Consider the following 24,296-nt stretch of genomic DNA (forward strand, 5'->3'; position numbering starts at 1 on the left):
GTTCTACTTTTGTATATCATTTTACCATGTAAAATGCTTATGTTGAACTCATCACCCTTTTTAGTCCTGGTAGGATGCCAAGCATTTATCATATTCAAATATATGTAACTAGCGAAAGTAGGATCCCTACTCACATGGGCGCAGGACAGGAGAGGGGGGGGGGGGGCGATCCCCCGAACTTTTTGCTCAGTAGTATCCGGTATGTAGTTTTCGTGTAGAATTTTTTAGGTATATACGTTTTCGACCCTCCGGTTTTATAATTACTTTTAGGTATATATGTTTTCGACTCCCCTGGTCGGAAATATCAAGCTTCGCCACTACCTACTCAACCCTCCTTTCGAAGCCGTGCCACAAACCACCATCGCTCTCTCGTCTTTAATCTCCCCTACCACCCATGGTTATTGTTTAGATCCATGGCAGATGGATTCATAGGTTTAGCATTTGGTGGAGTGATCAGGGTCAGGGTTATTACTTTCAGAGGGGTTAAAGTGCTAGTAATATGTATGTTCCTGTTAGGTTTTGAGATTTGGTAGAGGGATTCAAGTCGTATACGAGTATGGTTTCAAGGGGATTTTTTTTTTTTTTGGGGGGGGGGGGGGGGTCAGTTTTCACAGTCCGGTTTTGACGATTTTGTATATCAAACCATGAATCAAACACTTAGCAACAGTTTTTGCCCATTTTATATCAAAACAAAAGCGTCAAAAATTAAAACCCAACCATTACTACCAGCTTGACTTCAGTTTGGTTTCACAATTTGGGCTTATTGTATCTTTATGTGAATGTCAATGTTCCAAAACTTAAGAGATCGATTCCACTTATCGTGTTGTTTTGCTACGATACATGTCAGATTCAATACATTTAGACGTGGTTATCCCTTTTTTGTCGCATAATGCAATGCATTAAGTTATACAGGTTCTCACCAAACCCGAATAAGAGCCGCAATAAAAGACCAACCGTCTCCTCTCAAAAACCTGTTTTGGCAATCTGACCCATCCATTTTACCATCTCTGAAAAGCCGTACAACTTTCTAGCATCTCACACATAAGGGTGCGCGCAAACGCTCGCACACATGTCAATCGAACTTGGTGTTACTTTACACAAACCATCTTTCTAATAACTTTTCTAATAGAGTAGCAAACACACTTACATATATGGCTCTGTTGTGGAACTTGCTTATGCAAGATGAACAAGCAGCTATGCCATCAACTTACATTAGGCGTAAATGGGTCAAACTTTGACCTAATCTTGTGGCAAAAGAGCGATCTCGATTTCTTGTAGCGTTTTTCCTTTTGTTTCCATCACGTTTCTTTTTACAAATGCGGCCCCCATCAAACAAAACGTGCCCAACATCGCGTACAGCAGTTGCGGGCCCATTAGCTCCAGCAAACGCAAGAATAGTAAACCCACCATGAAATTGAACACCTAATAATCCAACACATGCCAAAAGTGTTTTTAAATGTGTAAAATCTCGTAAACAAAAAAAAGAACGATTAGGGCTTTGCATGGGCATGGAACCAGACCGGCTAAATGACTTGCAAAACAGGTTAACTCCATTATGCGTTATGCCGAATCAAATGCACAAAGGTAAAAACACTAAAATTAAATTAAAAACTAAATTCTTATATTTACCCGTGGAGTTTCCATAGTAAATAAAACGAAGGAAACACTTGCCCGGAAAAAAAATCATAACATCAAATATACTCATTTTTGATTTATGACATTTATACCCTTCCCTCAAAACTTGCATTAGGATATGAGTTTGGAGTGTAAGGAGAAACAAAAGGCTACAATGGTCAATTACAAAATTTTAATTAACGAAATGAGTAAATATAGAACTTTTAGTATTATGAATGAGTATATTTGATATTAACTTTTTCGTCGGATAAATAAGATATCATGAGTATGTATGAAATTGTCCCTAAAATAAATAAGGTGCTCGACAAATAAGAACATTAATAAGGTCATACATAATGATGGAAGGTTATAAGTAACTGGTTTCGTTTTATCTACTATTTAGCGTTTTAAAATGATAACTATTATATTAAATTTAAAACAGTAAAAACAGAATTGTCTACGTTTGAAAGGAATATATAAAACTAGCAGCCTTTATTAAAAAAATAGATTATCATGATAGGGGATGGTTCATTGGGGAACACTAAAAAAAGTGGGGAACAGCGGGGAACCGGCTCAAACGTACTCCGATTGGACTCATTCCAGCGGCGTTGGAACCGGCTCGTCGAACCCTAACTAAGATCTCTTAACCCTAAACCCTAAATCCTAACTCCTAAACCCTAAAGCTAAAAAATAAGGCTAAAATCTAAAAGCTAAACCGTAAAATCTAAACTATAAACCCTAAAAGCTTAACCCTAAAAAGGCTAAACCCTATAGCTAAACCCTAAAGCTAAACCCTAAACCCTAAAGCTAAACTCTAAACCCTAAAGCTAAACCCTAAACCCTAAAGCTAAACTCTAAACCCTAAAGCTAAACCCTAAGGCTAAACCCTAAAGCTAAACCCTAAAAGCCAAACCCTAATATATTTAGGGTTTAGGGGTTATGATTTAGGGTTTAGGGTTAAGAGATCATAGTTAGGGTTCGACGAGACGGTTCCAACGCCGCTGGAATGAGTCCAATCGGAGTTAGTTTGAGTCGGTTCCCCACTTTTTAAGTGTTCCCCAATGAACCTCACACTATCATGATATAGTATAACTTCTGCACTAAAATTTGTCAGACTAAATATTTAAGGAAAAGAAATATAAGTACTAGATCAGAAAGTGTTTTGGGTCAACCCAACCCATCCCGTAAAAACCTGACCCATCCATTTAGCTACTACCACCACAAAATGTCAAAAATCAAATAAAATGAGTTGCGTAGAGTGTGTTACCCAATGCACAGACATACAGAAGGCCATGGCTTTTGCTCTTATTCGGCTTGGAAATATTTCTGAGAGGAGGAGACCAGGAACAGGACCAGCTCCAATAGCAAATGAAAACACAAACCTGCAGAGACACACGTGCTATGAATTTTACATTTTTTTTAAAATATAAAACGAAGCATTTAAAGCAGATGCCATAATTTCAATACACTTATGTGATAACATGTTGATTTGGGTTTATAGTTAGCTACTAAAAGTAGGGTGAAGAAAAACATATACCTAAAAAGAAAACAGGTCAAACAAGTCGGAGGTATTTAATGTAGGGGTGTCAATCGAGTTGGGTTGGCGGGTTGACGGTTTGCGGGTTGAAATGTGCAACCTGAACCTGACCCATTCGTGTCAAAGGTTTCAACCCTAACCCACACAGACATAAACTCGGGTCAACCCGAACATGACCCGTTTAACCCATTTTTATAACTGAGTAATATATGTTGACGAGTTATAAGTGGGTTGTTGGGTTGTAAGCGGCTTATCAGTAATGTCAATGTGTTAAATGGAGAGTATTAAGTGGGACAAGTAGATAATATGGTGTGACAAAACTAACATTATGATGGCTAACAATGTAAAACGGAAAATGGAAAAAACAAAAACAAAAACAAAAAAAAAGTTTCTTTTTTAAATACTTAAATGGGTTAACGGGTCAACCTGTTTTTTATACGGGTCAACCCAAACCCGTCCTGTTTTTAATACGGGTCAACCTGAACCCACCCGTTTTTAAATGAGTCAGGTTAGTCGACCCAAAACCTATTTTTATTTGTGTCGGATTTCGGGGCACATCAGCCGTCAAGAATAGTTGCCCCTAATTTAAAGTGACCCAAATTGAACTCATGGCTTTACTCTATACAACCTCCAAAGTTTCTTTATTAAAAACTTAAATAACAGTTGTTGTACTAAGTTTTAGCATAAAAATTAAAACTACTTGTTAAATTTGCAAGATGAATATATACAGGTTTGACCCGACCCTACCATCTAATATTTACATCACCAAAAGAGTTTCCAGAAATTAAACCTCAAGACTTTCAGTTGGTCAATATTTGGTTTTAGACAGTAAATATACATTAGATTATTCTAGAGGGTTGCACGTGTAATTATTATGTCTTTATATACCCTAAACCCTATTTCCGGCGACAACCACCACCCTTCACACACAACATCTCCGACTTCCTCTGTCATCATACAATGGCTCTATTAGCAGCCTTCTCCTCAGTTGATAAAACCACCTACAATTCTCACAAATTCAGATTCAAACCCTCACCTACCAATCATGGGTATTGGAAGGCAATGTTACAACCGTTCCTTGTAACCAACAATCTCTTCGGCTATGTTGATGGCACCATACCATGTCCGTCAGCCACCATTACACCTGTCAGCAGCCTCCGACAAGGATACCGCCCCACAGCCAAAATCGAACCCGAACTACCAGACCTGGGTATCTAATGATGCTCATGTTCGAATGCTACTGGTCTCAACAATTTTTGAAGCGTCTTTCTAGCATGTTACAAGCAGCACTACATCCAAGGAATTATGGCTTTCTTTAGAATGCGCCTACACACACGGCCTCAAGGGAATACACTCTTCACGCACAGCTTCTCACTCGCCAGTTTCCAACAGCCTTTTCTGAACTTAACGGTCTGTTATCAGACCATGACTATATGATCAAGAAATCCTCACCAGAAGTTACTTCAGTTCAGGCTTTTGCTGCTGCCTCTACCAACTCGCCTGCCTCAAAGAACCCTGTGGTATCATCCACTAACATTCATGCCATTCAACAAATGCTTGGTCAACTTGGTCTTCAAGTCCAACCGATAACACAACCATCCTCACAGGCCTTTTACACCAACAGTTTTAGTAATTCCCATTGATAGGCGACCAACCGGCTATTCGAAACCGCTAGCCGTAGGTACAATCTAACCAAAACCCGCGTTCCAATAGTCGGTCAAAATGGGTGAGTCGGGTTAGGATGGATGCGCACAAATCATGTTGAATACCCATGCAAACACCCAAGCTCACATGTTAGGCTAGCTTACTTTAATTTTCTAGTATTTTATTTTCTTTTCAATGCATTTTATGTACGTCAGTTATTTTCATTTGAAAAGTGTTTAGTTACTAGCTTTAATATAGGAACATGGGTTGTTAGTTATTTTTATCTTTCCTATATGTAATCGTACTTGCTAAAAGAAGAGGCAGTTTTTTATGAGTTTGAAATTTGTGTGTTAATTTTCTCAATGGATTTTGAGAGTAATTAATTCTTCCATGCTAGTTCAAGTGTGGCAACTTGAATGGTGTTCTTGGAGCCTAGATTAGAATCAAGTGGTGTATCTGTATCTTGATTCTCGTTTAGTTTGCCCTAATCGATTTCTTGTGTGGTGTGTCTGTATCACAAGAGACCGTTAGATCTATCCGTTTTATTTAGAGTTTTAATTTTCCTAGCCGTTACCGAACCGATTGCTATCATCACCCTTCTTGCACAATCCAACGTTCCACAACGTTTTTGGCATTTTGCGTTCAACACACGACGGTTTATCTAATTAATCGGATGTCATCTTGAACCATTTCCAAGGTCTCTCCATTTGAACAAGTCTTTCGTCACAAACCAGATTTTTTCCTTCCTTCGGGTTTTTTGGGTGTTGGTGTTACCCACACCTTCGTGCTTACAATAAGCACGAAGGTGTGGGTAACAAATGGATTTTCGATCCATGCCTTGTGTTTTTCTCGAATACAGCACATCCCATCATGGCTACCGGTGCTTAGATACAGACCCCGATCGTATCTACATTGCTAGGCATGTTCGCTTTGATGAACAATCATTTCCGTTCACACCAACTACAACCTCTACTCCGTCATCACCTCCCTACTGACCACTACCTTAATCCTCATACTGTTCTCGACACTGTCCATTCCATCACACCTGACAACTCTTCACCCTCGGCCCAATCACCCTTTCACGGCCTGATATTGCCCATGCAGTCAACAAAGTCGTTCAGTTTATGCACTCCCCTATTACAAATCACCGGTCGGCTGTTAAACGGATATTGCGGTATTTACAGGGTCCTTCGGAATACAGTCTTTGGATACAACATTACTCGGGGTCTCTTTTACATGCATACACGGATGCCTCTTTTAATCTACATGCCTTTTCAGATGCAGATTGGGCTGGATGCCCTGATGACCGTCGATCCACCGGGGGATTTGCTATCTATCTTGGTTCAAACCTAGTTTCCTAGTCCGCTCGTAAACAACGGATTGTGTCTCGATCATCTACAGAATCCGAGTACAAGGCATTAGCAGATACGGTTGCTGAGCTCTCTTGGCTTGAAACACTATTGAGAGAGTTATGTATTCCACTGCCTTCGGTTCCCACGTTATGGTGTGACAACTTAGGGGCAACGTATATGTCAGCAAACCCAGTGTTCCACGCGCGAACAAAGCATGTGGAAGTTGTTTTTCACTTTGTTCGAGAGAAGGTTGCGCAAGGGAAACTTAGTGTTCAATTTATAAAGACAGATGACCAGATTGCTGATGTGTTTACAAAACCGCTGCCTTCACAACGATTTATTTGGCTTAGGTCCAAGGCTCCAAGCTATAGGTCGCTTCTCAGCCTTAGCTTGAGGGGGAATATTAGACAGTAAATATACATTAGATTATTCTAGAGGGTTGTATGTGTAATTATTATGTCTTTATATACCCTAAGTAATTATCATTATTAATCACAATAATACAATACTGATTACCAAGATTGTCTTTTGGGATTTTCATCATTCAGATCATACGGATTAGCGTAAAAGGTATAGAATCTTACATTAGCATGCCACCAACAGAGAGGTAAAGAGCTCCAGATGTTGATGAAAACAGACCTGCTGCAATTACTTGAAAGACTGTAGACACAGCCTGAAATAATAAAATACAGGCAACATGAAAGCACATGAGTTTATAATTTTCATATACTTTTACATACTTCACAATTAGTTAAATACATTATCAGGTTTAATGTCTACAGTCTACACAGTTAAAAAAACAATGCAGGTACTAAACCAAATACCGATAGGAGTAGGGATAGAAAACGAACCCAAACAATAGGGTATGGAAATAGTTTTATAACTTTCACGGGTACAGGACGGGTATGGTATTAGCCTAAATACTATTAGGGGATGCCCACCCGGTTACTCAAAATATAATACAATAATAGGATTCTAGGTAGAGGATCCTGTAAAAAGTGCTCAAAGTGTGAGAAGTGTATTATAACACTATATATAATACTATATAACACCATATAAACACCGTATAACAATATGTAACACCATATAATACCATATAACACTATGTAACACTATATAACATTATATAACACTATAGTTTGTCTGATAGCATGTCTATGATGGATGTATAGTGTTATATGGTATTACATATTGTTATACGGTGTTTATATGGTGTTATATAGTATTATATATAGTGTTATAATACACTTTGAGCACTTTAGGCCCTTTTTACACTATCCTTACCCCTACAATAATATATTATCTTAAAAGATATGATAAATAGTATGCTGATGTTGTTAGAAACTTGAAAGAGTAAAATGCCATTTTCTTTCCTAAGGTTCGGTCAGTTTTGCGACTTATGTCCAAAGGTTTGTTTTTTCACAGCTGGATCCAAAAGGTTTGAAAGCTTGCCATTTTCATCCAGCTTGTTAACTCCATCCAGTTTTCTCTGTTAAATCAAGGGATTTCCATTTTTTTGTTAACTTAAAGAGCAGTTCGGTCTTTTTCACTTAATGTAAAAAGACCAAATACCCTCGAAAAGAACTTAATTTCCCTTTAAGTTAACAAAAAAGACGGAAATACCCTCGACGTAAAGGAGAAAAATGGATGGAGTTAACGAGCCGGATGAAAATGGCAAGATTTCAAACCTTTTGGATCCAGATGCGAAAAAACAAACCTCTGGACGAAAGTCGCAAAACTGGCCAAACCTCGGGGACGAAAATGGCATTTTACTCAACTTGAAATTATAATAGTTATAGAAATGTTATACATGTAATCGAGTATTTGATATTTCAAGTCGGTTTTTGAGAAAGTTTATGATCAGGTTTCGGGTAGCAGGCGTCTCAATGAGTAATTTTTAACGTCATAAAACCATAAATGGGTATATCCGCGAACCTAATGGGTAATAAGTAATGTGTAACCAAAGTCCTGGCCGTATAGGGCCGCGTATGGGATGCAATTTTATAATCGGAAGTACCTAAACCTGTCCCATACTACGCCCAATGGCATCCCTAGAACCGAGAGAAATAGATGGTGTATGATATCTCAATATTCCAATTTCAACAAACAAAAGCACATCCAAACACTATCTTCTAGATTTCTACAACCGTTTTATTTTGATTTTGGTTATTGACATAATCATTGAAACACACATCCAAACACCCTTATCTATAGTACATACTACATAGCAATCTACATTATGCATTAAAAAACAAGGTGTGATAAAATTTACCATGCCAAAGAAGCTCCATAGAAGGAGAACCTTCCTCCCAAGTTTATCCATAAGAAGAAGTGCAATGATAGATCCTGAATGAGTGTTAACATTCAATGTGAGCAATTTGACCCTTCTGTTTATGTCTATTAACAACAAAGTATATGACACACACAGATGATTTACCAAATAGGTTGACAATCCCGACAAAGGCGTTTGCAAGGTTTGAAGGAACTCCAGCACTTCGAAATACAGTTGAAGAAAAATAAAATATGGCGTTTATTCCTGATAGCTGTTGTAAAGCAAACAGGGTTGATCCAATAAACACAACTGCAAAAGGAGAAAGTGAATAACAATGCGTTTTGCAGTGTATGTACCAAATATTTACACCATTTTGGTGTAAAAAACTGCATAGTCTTGGAATATGATTTACATCAAATTTATTTTCTAATCCGATGTATGCACCAAATTGTAACATTAGCGATTCACCACTTTTGTTCGTTTAACCATCTCTTCCAACCGAAATAGATAATTTAAGGTGTTTACACTAGATAATTTAGATTTACACACTAACTTATTAGGAAATATTATTGTTCCCTCTAAAAAAAAGAAACAATTTTAATATCTTATAATTTACTCAAATATTAAAAATATTCAACTCATTGTTAACAGTTACAAGGAAAAATTACAAGTTTTGTCCTTTATCTTAATACCACTTATCAGGCGGTGTCCTTTTTAACGAATTTTGACCTTTACAAGGAATTTTGTTGCACGTTTTGTCCTTTAGGCTTAACTTAGTTAGATTTTCTTGTTAAATCTTGTCACCCAAGGGTATTTTAGTCTTTTTACCCATTTATTTAATATTATTTAAAAAAATAAAACAAAATACTTTAGGGTTGATTCTTGAAATAAATGGGTAAAAAGACTAAAATACCCTTGGGTGACAAGATTTAACAAGAAAATCTAACTGTGTTAAGCCTAAAGGACAAAACGTTCAACAAAATTCCTTGTAAAGGGCAAAACTTGTCAAAATTCGTTAAAAAGGACACCGCCTGATAAGTGCTATTAAGATAAAGGACAAAACTTGTAATTTTTCCCAACTACAATTGAATAATAAAAGGACTAAAAACCCATACTCATTATGGTACATAGTTGTTAACGGTGAATAGCGACAAATAGCGATAAGGTACCTATATGCTACATAGCGGATAGCGATAAATAGCGGGCGGCTATTTTGTAAATAGCGATACACTAGCAAAAAAATTATACATATATTATATCAAAATTGTGAAATGTCAAAACTTGAATGAATTTCATTGAGAATGACCGAGTATATATACAAGATACTAGGAGAGATTACAGGAGCTAACTATGCACAATTTATGGAAATAATAATTCTATAGTCAAATACAATTAATGTAAAGATATTCCCGCTAATAGCCCCCCGCAGTCGAAGCAGTAGCCGGCCGAATGCAGAGACTGGACTTGAAGCGCTCAAATAGAAGGCGTGGGAGTCCTTTTGTGAATATGTCGGCGTATTGGTATTCTGTGGGAACGTGTAGGACCCGAACTGCACCAAGGCGAACTTTTTCTCTTACGAAGTGAATGTCAATTTCAACGTGCTTGGTGCGTTGATGCTGGACAGGATTTTGAGATAAGTACATGGCTGAAATGTTGTCACAGTAAATTATTGACGCCTGTGTGACGGGTAGATGAAGCTCGAGTAGAAGGTTGCGAATCCAAGATAACTCAGCTGTAGTGTTCGCAACCCCTCTGTATTCTGCTTCAGCACTTGAGCGCGAGATGGTGGGCTGGCGCTTGGAGGACCATGAAACTAGATTATCCCCGAGGAAGACACAGTAACCAGATGTAGATCGTCTAGTGTCCGGGCAACCCCCCCAATCAGCGTCGGAATAGGCGGTGAGATTGGTTGTCTTGGAGGAGGATATGTGAAGACCATGGTCAGCTGTACCTTTGAGATAGCGAAGAATACGCTTGAGGTACACAAAGTGAGGCTCTCTTGGGGCGTGCATGAACAGACATACTTGTTGTACAGCATAGGAGATGTCTGGACGAGTGAAAGTAAGGTATTGTAAAGCACCTGCAAGGCTGCGATACAAAGTCCCATCAGATAGTGGTGCCCCATTGGCAGCGCTGAGCTTTGAATGAGTATCAGCAGGTGTGTGACATGGCTTGCAATTGTCCATTTTGGCCCTACGCAGAATATCTTGTATGTATGCACGCTGTGAGAGAAAGAGACCTCCAGAATTGTGAGTGACTTCAATACCCAAGAAGTGATGTAGCCTGCCAAGATCAGTCATAGAAAATTCTCGAGACATAGCTGTAATAAAGTGATCTAATAGACGATCATTAGATGCAGTGAGAACAATGTCGTCAACGTATAAAAGTAGATATGCTATGTCGTTGCCCTTTTTGTAAATGAACAAAGAGCTGTCAGATGTGGATGTCCTAAATCCACAACGAATGATGTAAGTGGCGAACCGGTGGTACCATGCTCGAGGTGCTTGTTTAAGCCCATAGAGTGATTTATTTAACCTGCACACAAACTTAGGATTACGTTCGTCAACAAACCCTGGTGGTTGAAACATGTACACTGTTTCATTAAGGTCCCCATGTAGGAATGCGTTCTTAACATCTAGCTGATGTATAGGCCATGATCGTGAAACAGCTATGCTAAGAACTGTGCGAATAGTAGTAGGTTTAACTACTGGACTGAAAGTTTCATCACAATCAATGCCAACTTGTTGAGATTTTCCATTTACTACAAGACGGGCCTTATATCTTTCTAGTGTACCATTAGCATGAAACTTGTGACGACTCGAGACATAGCTGTAATAAAGTGATCTAATAGACGATCATTAGATGCAGTGAGAACAATGTCGTCAACGTATAAAAGTAGATATGCTATGTCGTTGCCCTTTTTGTAAATGAACAAAGAGCTGTCAGATGTGGATGTCCTAAATCCACAACGAATGATGTAAGTGGCGAACCGGTGGTACCATGCTCGAGGTGCTTGTTTAAGCCCATAGAGTGATTTATTTAACCTGCACACAAACTTAGGATTACGTTCGTCAACAAACCCTGGTGGTTGAAACATGTACACTGTTTCATTAAGGTCCCCATGTAGGAATGCGTTCTTAACATCTAGCTGATGTATAGGCCATGATCGTGAAACAGCTATGCTAAGAACTGTGCGAATAGTAGTAGGTTTAACTACTGGACTGAAAGTTTCATCACAATCAATGCCAACTTGTTGAGATTTTCCATTTACTACAAGACGGGCCTTATATCTTTCTAGTGTACCATTAGCATGAAACTTGTGACGAAAGAGCCACATACACCGGATAATGTGGGCGTCGGGAGGCCGAGGCACAAGATCCCACGTGTTATTATCTATTAAAGCAGTGTATTCGGTCTTCATAGCATCAGACCAGTTTGGATCAGATTGGGCATCAATGTGTGATTTGGGTAGTGGGGAGATTGTCTCAACATTGAGGTTATAGGGTGCCTTTGGTTTGGTTGTCCCGTCACGAGACCGAGTGATCATGGGATGGGTCGAGTGGGTCGGACCAGTGGAGGTGGGAATCGGTGATGGGTTGGATTTTTATTTAAATGGTCAAGGACATGTAAACCAGGATGTCCAAGGCGGTTGTGCCAGGAACCTTGAGAGCTGGTGGAGACAAAAGCGGATGCATCAGGTGGTTTGAGAGCTGTGAGCGGGTAAAGATTACTGGTACTGTCGTGGCGACTCAGGATCGTCCCACTCGGATAATCCTTCACAGAAAAACCAAAAGGATCAAAATCGACAGACACCCAATTGTCACGGGTAAATTTTCTGACAGAAATTAGGTTCTTAATAATGTTGGGTGTATGTAGTATGTGTTTAAGTTGGAGTGGTTTAGAGGTGGAGGGTAAATTGGTATGACCCGATCCAATAACTGGTAACCGATTGCCATTTCCAACCAACACATTTTTAATAGAATAATCACACGAGTGAGAAATCATACCCGAGTCCCGAGTGAGATGGTCTGATGCTCCAGTATCCATGAACCAAGTGGGGGCTTCGGGTTCCAATGCCATGGTGTTAAAAGCTTCAGCAAGCTCTGTTGGTTCAAGTGGGTTTACATCAGTTATGTGAGCCTGAGGGGCAGACTGGTCAGAGAGGTTGGAAGCCAGCTGCTGTGGGGCTGTCCATGGTGAGACCCAACCTGGTTGGGTTGGGTAGGGGCATGGAGGTGGCGATGTGGTCCAGAAAGAGTTTGGCCAGTAGGGTGGTGGCATCGGTGGGTAAAAGGAAGGGTTCCAGGTGTTGTGAGCAGGGTGGCGGTTGGATTGGCCTCGGGTATTGGAGCCGGACCCAGCACCAGATCGGTAGTGAGTCTGACCCGTATTACCATAGGGCTGGTTCGTGTTAGGGTTTGGATTTGATTGGTTGTGGGTAGGGTTATCATGACGTGGTCCGCCACGACGATTGGGACCATAGTTCCGACCAAATCGGGAGGGGCCAGAGGTGTTACGAGCAGGTGGGTTGTCACGGGTGTTACGAGCAGGTGGGTTATTAGGTTGGACAGCAGCATGAACCTCTGAAGTTGGTGTGTTTCCATCACGAGCAGTCTGTCTCTCTAGGTCACCTCGAAGCATTTCACAGGCTTCATTCCACGAAGGGAGTTCGCGGTTGATGATGGATCCAATGGTGTCGTATTCACGAGGCAAGCCCCTGACAAGTTGCAGAACAAGGGTTTGCTCGTTGACTGGGCTGCCAACATCATCTAGTTGAGCCGCCAGGTCCCGAAGGGCCTGACAGTAGGCTTCCAGGGAGGACATCGAACTGAGTTTAAGATTAACAAACCGGGATTGGAGGGCTGCACAACGAGGGCCTTTGTTATTGTGAAACAAATCTTTCACACGGTTCCAAGCTTGGAGAGCCGTGGATGGTTCTTCAAGAACACGAAGAACATACTCATCAGATAGAGTACTGTAAATCCATTGGAGCACAACCGCGTCGATCTTCATCCACTGAGCATAGGTAGGGTCGTCTTTAGCAGGCGGGTCATTGGTGATATGGTCAAGGACCTCGTACCCACGTGCGTGAAGGTTGAAAAGCTTCACCCACGCGGAGTACGTGACCTTGACACCATCAAGAATCCGAACCTTTTTGGTGATGTCTGTGACTGTGTAGACAGGGTGTAGGGGAACCGAAGGTTTGGTGGTGTTGGAAGAGGTGTCAGTTTTGTCACCCATTGAAAACAGGGGTGACAGAGGCGAAAAGAAAGGTGAACAGGGATGAAGGGGTTGGCTGGAAGTAGGTGCAGAGGGTCGAAACCCTGAAAAAAAAAATGGATCGAAATCCGAGAAGAGACTGCAGGGGTATCAGCAAGGTATCGGCTCTGATACCATGTGAAATGTCAAAACTTGAATGAATTTCATTGAGAATGACCGAGTATATATACAAGATACTAGGAGAGATTACAGGAGCTAACTATGCACAATTTATGGAAATAATAATTCTATAGTCAAATACAATTAATGTAAAGATATTCCCGCTAATAAAAATACCCTGGTATATATGCTATTTTACGTGTATATTTAACAAAAAACTAAAATCCAGCTATTTTATAGCTATATTTAATTGCTATTTATATTAAAAAAATTGCCGCTATTATCGCTATCTATCGCTACAACCCTAATAGCGAGCCTAGACCTATACGCTACGTAGCGCGCTATAGCGATCGCTATTGACAACTATGGTATGGTACATAGTTTAAAGGTCTCAATGAAATTGTTTTAAGAATAAAGTACATGGATAGTCCCTGTGGTTTTCCAAAATTTGGGATTTGGTCCCTAGCTTTCCAAAAGTAGGATGGTCCTTGTGGTTCGCACTTTGTAACACATTTAGTCCACAAGTTTTGCCAAAAGTACATGGATGGTCCCTGTGATTTGCACTTTGTAATGCATTTAGTACATAACTTGGACCTCCTGAAACCTTTAGATTTATTGGCTGGAGACTAATTGCGTTACAAAGTGCAAACCATAGGGGACCATGCTCGTACTTTTAGAAAGCTAGGGACCAAATCCAAAATTTTGAAAAAAACACTTGGACTATTCGTGCACTTTACCTTATTTTAATCATACATCCTCTGTAATTTAGTTTATACTTCTTGTGTGTTATAAGTGAAGCATGAAAATTGATGTGATAAGTGGTGTTGAAGCATGAAAATTGGCGTGACGAATAGTTGCACCAAATTTGGGGTAAAATAGTGTTGCAAAAAGAAATCTACATAATTTTAGTGTTCCTAGCATTAATCTAAATCTTAAAGTTCACAGTTACCTCTAAAATGACGCCCGTAAATCAGTTCTGAAATACTAACGGTATCATTTTCATCCACCTTGTCAGAATTCAAAAGCTCTGCCATTGCTGATCTGACGTTTGCAGGTCCTAGAAGTTTCTGGAACTCCACCTCTGCTTCTGTGTTTCTTCCCCTCTATGTAACATTAAAGAAAATCACATTAAAAGCATTAGCACATAATAATATTACACGCAAGTAAGATGCCCTATGCTTGTAAAACAGAACATACAAGATTCTTTAGATTCAAGAAACACATATTGTTTTGTGTTTACACTGACATGCATATACGGACACATCATCATACTCGGTAAATGAGCATATACGGCCACATATATATAGATAATAGAGTAAATTACTTTTTGAGTCCTTGTGTTTTAGTGGTTTTAACCATTTGGGTCCAAAATCAAAATGTTTAACGCCCTGAGTCCCTAGATGCTTTTTTTTAATAACCTTTTGAGTCCTTTTGAGTTCATTTTTTTAATAAAATTGGACTCAAAACGTAATAAAATGAACAAAATTGGACTCAAAACGTTATAAAATGAGCGGTTAGGGACTCAGGGCGTTAAACTTTTTGATTTTGGACTCAAGTGGTTAAAACCACTAAAACACAGGGACTCAAAAAGTAATTTACTCTAGATAATAAATTAGGTTTGTCAATAGTAGGTGAACGAACTAAATGTACTTAACTGGTATATCCATATTTCAGTTCAGCTAGAAGGTAAACCAAATAACAGATTTAATTAATGAGTACATGATTAAAAAAAATCAATTATAAAATATAAATAAAAAAAATGATAATTCTTTTATGTTCCAACCTCATCAAAATCCAAAAACAAATAACCATCTCATACATACTTCAACTTCGTAAAAAGATCACTGATTTATTTTTTTGAGATACTATAAATTCAAATAAACAACTTTTAAACAGTTGATGCTTTTTAGTTTAATTTAATGTTTAGAACAAAAGATCATAAAAAACAAGATAAGACTCAGAAAGTTGCATATAAAAATCTTAATTTCTGCAGTTTCTCCTATTTAATTCAGCTTTAACTTACAACAGAAGAGGCTAAACTTGAAAAAAAAGATCTCGATTATATATATATATATATATATATATATGTATTAAAAGGTGTGTATTGATGAATAGCATCACCCTTTACACATTCAACCCATGTAGTTCACTCAGTTTACTTATTAGACCCTAGAAGCAGCCTCTCTGTTCCTACGGGGTAGAGGTAAGGCTGTCTACATCTACCCACCTGCCTTAGCTTTGCTATTTGTGGGATTTACCGAGTATGATGATATGATGATGATGATGATTTCTTAGACCCTAGACCTTAATAAAGTTATTAAACAGTCCCTTAAACTTCAACAACCGTTTCTTTCGACTTTAATTTTATGTTTTTCTCTTTTGGTTGTTATACTGGGTGCCAGCATCGTATCGATACTGTAGTGAACCGAACCAATGTTGACCAAACTCCTGCCGCAACGCGCGGGTAATTTTACTAGTTTTGGTTTAACAATTGCAACGCAAAATTCATGAATTTAAACCAAATTTTTTGGGAAGAAATAATAAAAGGTTCACCTAAAATTTGGTACGGATCTTGTGTTTCTGGTTTCGTTATCTTTTAACACCCTTAACAAATATGCACACATAAGAACACATACACAATCATGAACATACAAAGAGGAAAAAAGATAAACCATCTCATGTAAACAACAAAAAAGATGAAAACAAACCTTGTAAAGCCAATGTGGACTCTCTGCACAAAATATCATAGCAAGAGCAAGCACCGTAGATGGAATAGTAGATAACCAAAAGCAAATACGCCACCTGAACACATAGATTCAAATGATGAATTTGAAATACAACTTTTTAAAATATAAAAAATCATGATAATAATTACTTTTTGAGTTCTTGTGTTTTAGTGGTTTTAACCATTTGAGTCCAAAATCAAAATGTTAAACGCCCCGAGTCCCTAGACTCTTTTATTACAACCTTCTGAGTCCTTTTGGGTCCATTTTTTAACCTTTTGAGTCCAAATTTTTAACAAAAATGGACTCAAAACGTTATAAAATGAACAAAATTGGACTCAAAAACGTTATGAAATGAGCGCTCAGGATGTTAAAATTTTTTTATTTTGGACTCAAGTGGTTAAAACCACTAAAACACAAGGACTCAAAAAGTAATTTACTCTACTTTAAATTTGTTTTATTTCCTTACCAGCCTGAGATACTCTTGACAGGGATCCCTATCAAAAGAGCCCCTAACAACCCTAAACATGTTGAAATTTGAATAAAGCTACCGTAAGTACCACGCACTGAAGGAGGTGAAACCTGCAAGAAACCACAATTAAAAAAATGTTACAGGTGGAATATATAAACCCGTCTGCTTATAAAGGGGTCTATACGGGTTATGTTGCATCTCTTAACGGGCCAAACAAGTAGTATGAAAAACTGAGCTTAACAGAAACAGTTCAAATGGGGTAAAGACTTGAAGTCACCCAGAATGTACGTTTAATGCACATAACCTTCTAAATTATTTATTCAAAAATTAGATTACAATTGAAACGATAGATATTCTCTCCATCATATTTGACGCGCTAATCATTAACAAAAAAGTGAAAAACTGGAGGAAAGTGTTTAGACCCAACACAAAACTACTAGTTTTAACCGGTAACCCGACCCCCCAAACCCGTATGCAAAAACAAGTAGTGCTGCACTGCTGCTTAACCTCTGTGATATAGAGCGCTGCGACAGGTGGACCGATACCCAGCCCGATTCCAACAATGAACCTCCCAAGTAGCATCCCAGTCAAACTATTGGTTGTTGCACTGAAACAATTAATTATTAATATCTCTCATAAATGCATTTTATTGATAAAAAAATCACCGTTGAGTAAGTTTTTATACATAATAGAGAAACTTTCATTATAGTCCACAAACTTTCTCTATTTTTGTCTTATTAAGAAGTATTATTATTATTATATATAACAAAGTTAATTCTTGTGAATAGTTAGGTGGTGCTAAAATGCACCATCTCCTTTTGCTAATATAAGCCGCCTCATCTACGTTAAAAAGAGCCGCTTTTTGTGGTTTTTGTCTTTTTGGGTGTTTTTCTTAACTTTCAATCGCACCCCTGTACTTTAAATAGTTAGGTGGTGCTAAAATTCAGCCGCCCTATCACGTTAAAATGAGCCACTTTTTGTGGTTTTTGTCTTTTTGGGTGTTTTTCTTAACTTTCAATCCCACCCGTATACTTCAAGTAACTTGCGTTTGTTAATTATACCGATTGTCGGTATTGTACTTTTTGAGTTTTTCCTTTCGGTTGCTATACTGAGTGTCGGTACTGTATGGATACCGTAACGAACTGAACTGACACTGACTGGATTCCCGCTGCAACACGCAGGGGAAATTTACTAGTTTTAGACATTGAAAGCACAGTCAGACATATCATTTATACTATGTGTCAAGAGTCAAGAAAATACATTATTGTTGTTGCAAATATTATTACCTACAAGCAGCACCAATGACCATAGGCAAAGCACATAACTGAAACGTCCTGCGGCGCCCAAATTCATCAGCAATCCAACCACTGAACAGGGACCCCACAAAGGCGCCACCAAGACACGTACTAACTATCAGACCTTCATTTACATTGGACAAAAACTCACAAAACTTAGTTTATACACAAATAACAAGATACAAGATCGACGTATTAGAAAATGTAAAACAAATACCTTCAGCCAAGCTATTCCCGTTGAAACCAAGATCATGGGATATACTTTCAAGTGGTTCATTTACTACCCTGCACGTATAGGAACACAATTTACACAAACTTTTGAGTTTCTTGCTACATGGTTTACCACTTTACAGAAATTATTGATATTTGCGTCAAACTTCAACAAACTATGCGAATTAATCAAAACTAGGATTTCCCCACCGCGTGTTGCAGCGGGGAATCCGTGTACGAACCAAACCATAAAGAGCAATTCTTTAAGCTACTATATTACATTACATTACAATATTCAAAACCAACTTGTTATAGTTAATAATGACCGGTTTTAAAACATCAATTTTAGATAACGTAAAGGTAAATTAATAAATTTTTTCGGTGGGTACCGGATTGGTCCGTTTTCTAAAAAAATTATACTGCGAATTTAGTTGTAAAAAAACTAACGAACGAAAGTTATAAGAGGAAACTAAAACTATTGGGTTAAAGGCCTATATTATTTAAAGTGTAAGGGATTAATTTGAAACTTAAAAAAAAATATTGTAGCATTTTACCAGTGTAAGACGGTTTAATAGGGGTAATGATAACTTTATTAGAGTTTAGGGGATGCTTAATACATTTATTATAATTCAAGGAGTAAGAATGTAAGTTGTTTAGAAAAAGTTAAAAAACTAACAAAAGTTGAGGGGGGCGAAATGGTAAGAACCAAAACCTTAGTGGTCAAAACTTGTGAAATGGTTATAAATGCCACTCAAAAAAGAGTAAATTACAAAAAATGCCATAAAGAAGAAGAAGTTAAGTATGTGAGTGAATGACATTTTTGTAATTAAAAGGAAAATAAAGGGGATAATGGGTATTGTTGCACCATGATGTGTATATATCAAAATATGAAGAGGGTGTGAATACAAAATAAAAAATAAATGGGTTGAAAAATTAACAAGAACATAATGTTGTGCCTATTTGGCAACTGGCGTCCTCCAAACCAAATAAGAAAATTAAAAAAAAAGGTTGAAACTCATATTCCCCTCTCCTAAACTCAATAAAACCATATTTGGTCAACTAGGTAGAGGATCCTGTAAAAAGTGCTCAAAGTGTGAGAAGTGTATTATAACACTATATATAATACTATATAACACCCTATAAACACAGTATAACAATATGTAACACCATATAATACTATATAACACTTTGTAACACTATATATCATTATATAACAAATATAACACTATAGGTTGTCTGATAGCATGCCTATGATAGATGTATAGTGTTATATTTGTTATATAATGATATATAGTGTTACATAGTGTTATATGGTATTATATGGTGTTACATATTGTTATACGGTGTTTATAGGGTGTTATATAGTATTATATATAGTGTTATAATACACTTCTCACACTTTAGGCCCTTTTTACACTATCCTTACCCTGGTCAACTATGCATTAGTCAATGTGTACAAGTTATTCAACTTGTAAGTTGGATATATACGATATTACTGACTTTTTGAGAGGGGAATATGAGATTCACCCTAAAAGAACTCACATTTTTTTGCAAAATAACCTCAAATCAGATCCAATTTATAAATTATTCCATTCTTCAAGGGGGTTCTAGTTTGGATTCAATATAGAAGCATGCTCATATATAACTATATAAGTTTGTAAGGAGTGGAGGAAAAATAAAAACAAGAGATGTTTAGGTTGAGAACTAACCCAAGATGGTAACCAAATAAAAAAGAGACTATAGATGCCACAAGCACATGAGGCAAAGAATGTCTTAAAGGTGGATCTGTATACTCTTGGACCATATCATCCTGCAAATATTCTACACAAAACAAACAAAACTTTTAGCACTATGTCCCCCAAACTATTGCGATTGTAAAGATCAATTAGAAAGCAAATTGACACAATAAGGTATTATTGTAGTGGCATAAATTCAATGGCAACCCCTAGCTTCTTTAGATTCAAAGTTTTTTTTTGTCAAATCGCCAAATACACAAGAATATTGTGCTCTAATGACACAACTCGCTTAAAAGTCCAAGTGGGGTGTGCATGGGTCGGTTTGGGTCGGATTTCGCTCAAAATCATAACCATAACCGTGATGTCGGTTAATGGATAATCATATCCATAACCAAACAGTTATGGCAGTTTTGGTTAATCGGTTTGAAGGTTATAGCGGGTCGGTTGTGAGTCGGTTAACCGTGAATTTAGGCCCACCTAAAAATAGTTCAAAATTTTTTTCAACTATGGATTAAATTGTGATTACACATTTCTATATATTAGTATATTACATAGTATTAAAAATTACATCTAACGGATAATATTGCCGAATATTCAAACAAAATGATATGACAGAATCCATAAATTCAAACAAACGATATAATATAACTTATAAATTCTAACAAATGTTCAACCAAAAACATCAAATATTGGAAAAATGGTGACAAGTCCAAAATCCGACAAGGATTTTACTACATGTCGGTTCGATTCGGTTATGGCGGGTATGGAAATGTTGATAACAATAACTGACCCACTACTTTCGGTTTTCAGAAAAAAAATTAACCGACCCACTGGTTTTTGAGTCGGTTAGGTTTTTCCTGTTCGGTTAATTCGTTTTTTTGCACATCCCTAAGTCCAACCATATGAAGGAACCTTTTTTTTATTTCCAAAGTCAATTTATAATTATAGTGCTTCTCAAATTGGATCTCCTACATGTAATAAGAATAAATGAACAGTAAACCTAAAGCATCCTACAACTATCTTATGGTAATTACTTAAGCATACAAGTAGAAATGACTTAAGAATAGAGATGGTGGTGGCATGTTAATGATGGTGGAATACTTGCTTTAAATTTGAAACCCAATTAATTCTATATGTTTGCCTTTAAGGTATATACAATTTATACAAGTCAAAATGCAAAACATGTATTTTGTAACGTTTATATCCACAAAAGTTTTGCATACCTTTCCAACAGCAGAAAACATATCCATAAGGTATAGAAAAATTATATAAAATCAGATATTTACCAGAATCATCTTCTAGATCAACTGAATTTGTACCGTCCCTAGACGGCATTCTCTTGTACATAGAGGCACCAACGTTTGGGAGTGCCGGCATGGCACACAAAATCCAAAACTGATGACAAATTGCACAACTTGGATGACTCTTAAGACAGCTACTACTGAACCCACAGAAACAAAATGTCATTTGTCAATCTAGCCAGCGTCATAACACTAATCTTATGAGCACATTAACCTATAGAAAATTCCAGAAACTTATACACTACTCAAGAGGCTTCAAGAACTGTAGAGAACTCTAGAAGCCTCCCATAATTCTAGCCCTTCAGTTTGTAGAATAATAAACAGTAACTATCTAGATATTCTAGACATCTCGTTCATGTTTAAAGATAATGATTGCCCCACATAACACAAGTTCTGTCGGCTTAAAGTTTAACCTAGCTGATAGCCTGATATACTGTTCAAAATCGAAGTCGCCAAGGTACAAGTTCTAACACAACATTATCCACGGAATTTAATAATAGCAACACGCACGGGTTAGAATGTTAGATCTACCACACTAGAACGTCAAATTTACAATCATACTACACATCCCGGTCTCAACAATTTAACAAAAAATTGACAAAATCATGCAAATTCGAAGCAAGTAACAACAATCAGATACCAGGGGTTAGAATGTGATATTTACCACACTAGAACATTAAATTTGCATTCATACTAGACGTACCGATTTCAACAATTTAACAAAAAATCGACCAAAATACATGCAAATCCGAAGCAAGTAACAAACTAACAACAATCAGATACCAATCACTACATCATTGCATCAAGTGTGTGTCGTAAAATTCAGATAACTTGTAAAAAAGAAAACCAAATAATTTCAAATTTCAAACAACTTACAAAATTAAAGCTTCCATAACACAACATTATCCACGAAATTCAATCATATCAACACGCACAGGTTTAACTGTTAGATCTACCACACTAAAACATCAACTTACACTCATATTACACCATCCCAATTTCAACAATTCAACAATAAAATCGATCAAATACGTGCAAATCCGAAGGAAGTAACCACAATCAGATATCAATCACTACGCCGTATCAATCATGCGTCGTAAATCTATACAACTTATAAAAACCGATCTAATAAGTTCAAATCTGAAGCAAGTTACAAAGTCGAAACTACACATTCCAATTACAACAATTTAGCAAAAAACCAATCAAATACGTACAAGCTCAAAGCAAGTAACAACAATCAGACATCAATCACTATGTTGTTGCATTGTAAAACCTATACAAGTAAAAACAGATCTAGTTAGTTCAAAACTTCAAATCTGAAGCAAGTTACAAAATCGAAACTACACATTCCTATTTCAACAATTCAACATAAAATCATTCCTATTTCAACAATTCAACATAAAATCAATCAGATATGTGCAAATTCAAAGCAAGTAACAACAATCAGATATCAATCACTACGCCATCGCATCAACCGTGTATCGTAAAATCCAGATAACTTATCACTAGGCCATCGCATCAATCGTGTATAGTAAAATCCAGATAACTTGTAAAATCCAAATAACTTCTAATATTCGATCTAATAAGTTCAAATCTGAAGCAAGTTACACAATCGAAACTACACATTCCGATTTCAACGATCAGATATCAATCACTAGTCGTTGCATCAATTGTGCATCGTCAATCCAGAAACTCGTAAAAATTGATCTAACAAGTTCAAATCCGAAGCAAGTAGCAAAAAAACAAAAAAGTAAGATATCAATTTGCATCAACCGTGTGTCATAAGATCCAAATAACTTGTAAAAAACCTATCAAATAAGTTCAAAACTGAAGCAAGTTACAAATTCTAACGCAACATTATCCACGAAATTCAATCATATCAACACGAAGAGGTTAGAATGTTAGATCTACCACACTAGAACATCAAACTACACATTTCGATTTCAACAATTTACCAAAAAACCGACAAATACTTACAAACCTAAAGCAAGTAACAACAATCAGATATCAATTGGCATCAATTGTGCGCCGTAAAATCAAGACAAACTTGTAAAACATGATCGAACCAGTTCAAATCTGAAACAAGTTACAAAATCGAAACTACAAATTCAGATTTCAACAATTCAACAGCAAATCTATCAAATACGTACAAATTCGAAGCAAAAACAACAATCAGATGTCAATTACTACGCCGTTAATAAGTTCAAATCTGAAGCAAGTTACAATTAAAACTACACATTCCGATTTCAACAATCAGATATCAATTACTACGCCGTTTCATCAATCGTGTGTCGTAAGATCCAGAAAACTTGTAAAAACCGATCGAATAGGTTCGAATTTGAAGCAGTTACAGAGTCGAAGCTGCTTACCTAACAATTTCTTGTGATTATTGGAAGAATCGGACGGAGAATGAGATGCGAAGAGCTGAATCGCAGGTGTCAGTAGTCACTGTAATCACAAGTTCGAGAAGATTCATTCACCAGGCATTAATTGCTTTAGATGTACGCGGAGGAAGTCGGTGTTTGCTTTAATGCGCCGGACACGTGTCATAATATGGTGCGCCGAATGCTACTTCGTGTTGTTTTCTGCACCATTCGACATGGCAGCAAGAATCATTAGATTTGTTTTTAAACTAGTCGCCCGTGTTGCGGGGCGATTACCAAGTAATTCTCAACCAATTAAAAAAAAGACTATTGTAATTTTGCTAGGAAAAAAAAAACAAAAAAAAATGATGAGACCCTAATTTTGGGCTCAGGGCAAA

The 24,296-nt window shown here is 37.3% G+C and overlaps 1 protein-coding gene across 3 annotated transcripts; it reads right to left on the bottom strand.

Moving 5' to 3' along the window:
• Positions 1 to 974: 974 nt before the first annotated feature.
• Positions 975 to 24,136, bottom strand: LOC110928558 (probable plastidic glucose transporter 2). 3 transcript variants are annotated; one of them, XM_022171570.2, is made up of 14 exons: positions 23,905 to 24,136; positions 21,521 to 21,675; positions 20,208 to 20,319; positions 18,506 to 18,573; positions 18,280 to 18,412; positions 17,501 to 17,600; positions 16,991 to 17,103; positions 16,507 to 16,600; positions 14,748 to 14,901; positions 8,585 to 8,728; positions 8,420 to 8,493; positions 6,732 to 6,820; positions 2,882 to 2,996; positions 975 to 1,422 (listed from the first exon to the last, which is right to left on the bottom strand). In XM_022171570.2, the coding sequence occupies exons 2-14, from the start codon at positions 21,609 to 21,611 to the stop codon at positions 1,240 to 1,242; spliced, it is 1,470 nt and encodes a 489-aa protein (XP_022027262.1). In that variant the 5' UTR covers positions 21,612 to 21,675; positions 23,905 to 24,136; the 3' UTR covers positions 975 to 1,239. The 3 variants fall into 3 exon arrangements, with proteins under 3 accessions (XP_022027262.1, XP_022027263.1, XP_022027264.1); XM_022171571.2 differs by having other exon boundaries at positions 21,521 to 21,672; positions 23,905 to 24,110; XM_022171572.2 differs by lacking the exon at positions 21,521 to 21,675 and having other exon boundaries at positions 23,905 to 24,110.
• Positions 24,137 to 24,296: the final 160 nt, after the last annotated feature.

Source organism: Helianthus annuus, chromosome 3 (assembly GCF_002127325.2).
Source record: "Helianthus annuus cultivar XRQ/B chromosome 3, HanXRQr2.0-SUNRISE, whole genome shotgun sequence".
In the NCBI taxonomy this organism is placed as follows: Eukaryota; Viridiplantae; Streptophyta; class Magnoliopsida; order Asterales; family Asteraceae; genus Helianthus; species Helianthus annuus.